This window comes from Corvus brachyrhynchos, unplaced genomic scaffold (genome assembly GCF_000691975.1).
Source record: "Corvus brachyrhynchos isolate BGI_N302 unplaced genomic scaffold, ASM69197v1 scaffold787, whole genome shotgun sequence".
In the NCBI taxonomy this organism is placed as follows: Eukaryota; Metazoa; Chordata; class Aves; order Passeriformes; family Corvidae; genus Corvus; species Corvus brachyrhynchos.
In genome coordinates, this window is record NW_008239142.1 from 155727 (window position 1) to 156405 (window position 679).

The 679-nt window shown below is 58.0% G+C and overlaps 2 protein-coding genes across 2 annotated transcripts in view; both read left to right on the top strand.

Moving 5' to 3' along the window:
• LOC103619614 (mothers against decapentaplegic homolog 4-like) overlaps nucleotides 1-158 on the top strand; it is a gene marked incomplete at its 5' end in the record, with an annotated part of 2090 nt that extends 1932 nt beyond the window's left edge. Inside the window, one exon of the mRNA XM_017740044.1 lies at nucleotides 17-158. Coding sequence (XP_017595533.1) covers nucleotides 17-158 — 142 coding nt within the window. The remainder of the gene's footprint in view (nucleotides 1-16) is intronic.
• A 346-nt stretch (nucleotides 159-504) lies between these two features.
• SNAPIN (SNAP associated protein) overlaps nucleotides 505-679 on the top strand; it is a 1061-nt gene continuing 886 nt past the window's right edge. The window contains exon 1 of the mRNA XM_008638166.1: nucleotides 505-643. Within this exon, the coding sequence (XP_008636388.1) occupies nucleotides 505-643 (139 nt within the window). The remainder of the gene's footprint in view (nucleotides 644-679) is intronic.

The following is a 679-nucleotide window of genomic DNA, read 5'->3' on the forward strand; positions in this document are numbered from 1 at the left end:
CCCGGTCCCTGGTTAGGCTGAGCTTCGTCAAAGGCGGGGGGCCCGACTACCCCCGGGCCAGCATCACCTGCACGCCCTGCTGGATCGAGGTGCACCTGCACCGCGCCCTGCAGCTGCTCGACCACGTCCTGCACGCCCTGCCCGACGCCCACGCCTGACTCCTGGAAGGAAGAGCCAAAAAAAAAAGAGGAAATAAAGGCAAAAAAATGAGGCGAAATGACCAAAAATGTGTTGGTTTAACGGTTATTTAATGGATGGGGTCGGAATTTGCGGCCTGGCTGTAGTGCAGCCGATCCAGGCCCTCAGTGCTGATTTCCACCTCCTGACTTAACTTTTGTATGAAAAGAAACAAAAAAAAAGAAGATTAAAAAAAAGCCAAAAAAGCAAGGTGAAAGGACCAAAACTGTGTTGTTTTAACCATTATTTGATGGATGGGGCTGGAGCCTGTGGCCTGGGTTTGTCAGCGCCTTTGACGGACGCTCAGCAGCGCAGCTGTGCCCCCAGATGCCCCTCCAGATGCGTTTCCAGATGTGCCTCCAGCTGTGCCCTCGGAACTACATTTCCCAGCAGCTCCCGCGGCGCGCACCGGAAGCGGCTTCTCCCGGCCCGCGGACTCGGTTTCCCGGCAGCTCCCGCGGCGCCTGTGGGCCAAGATGGCGGCGGGGAGCGGCCCCGGGGC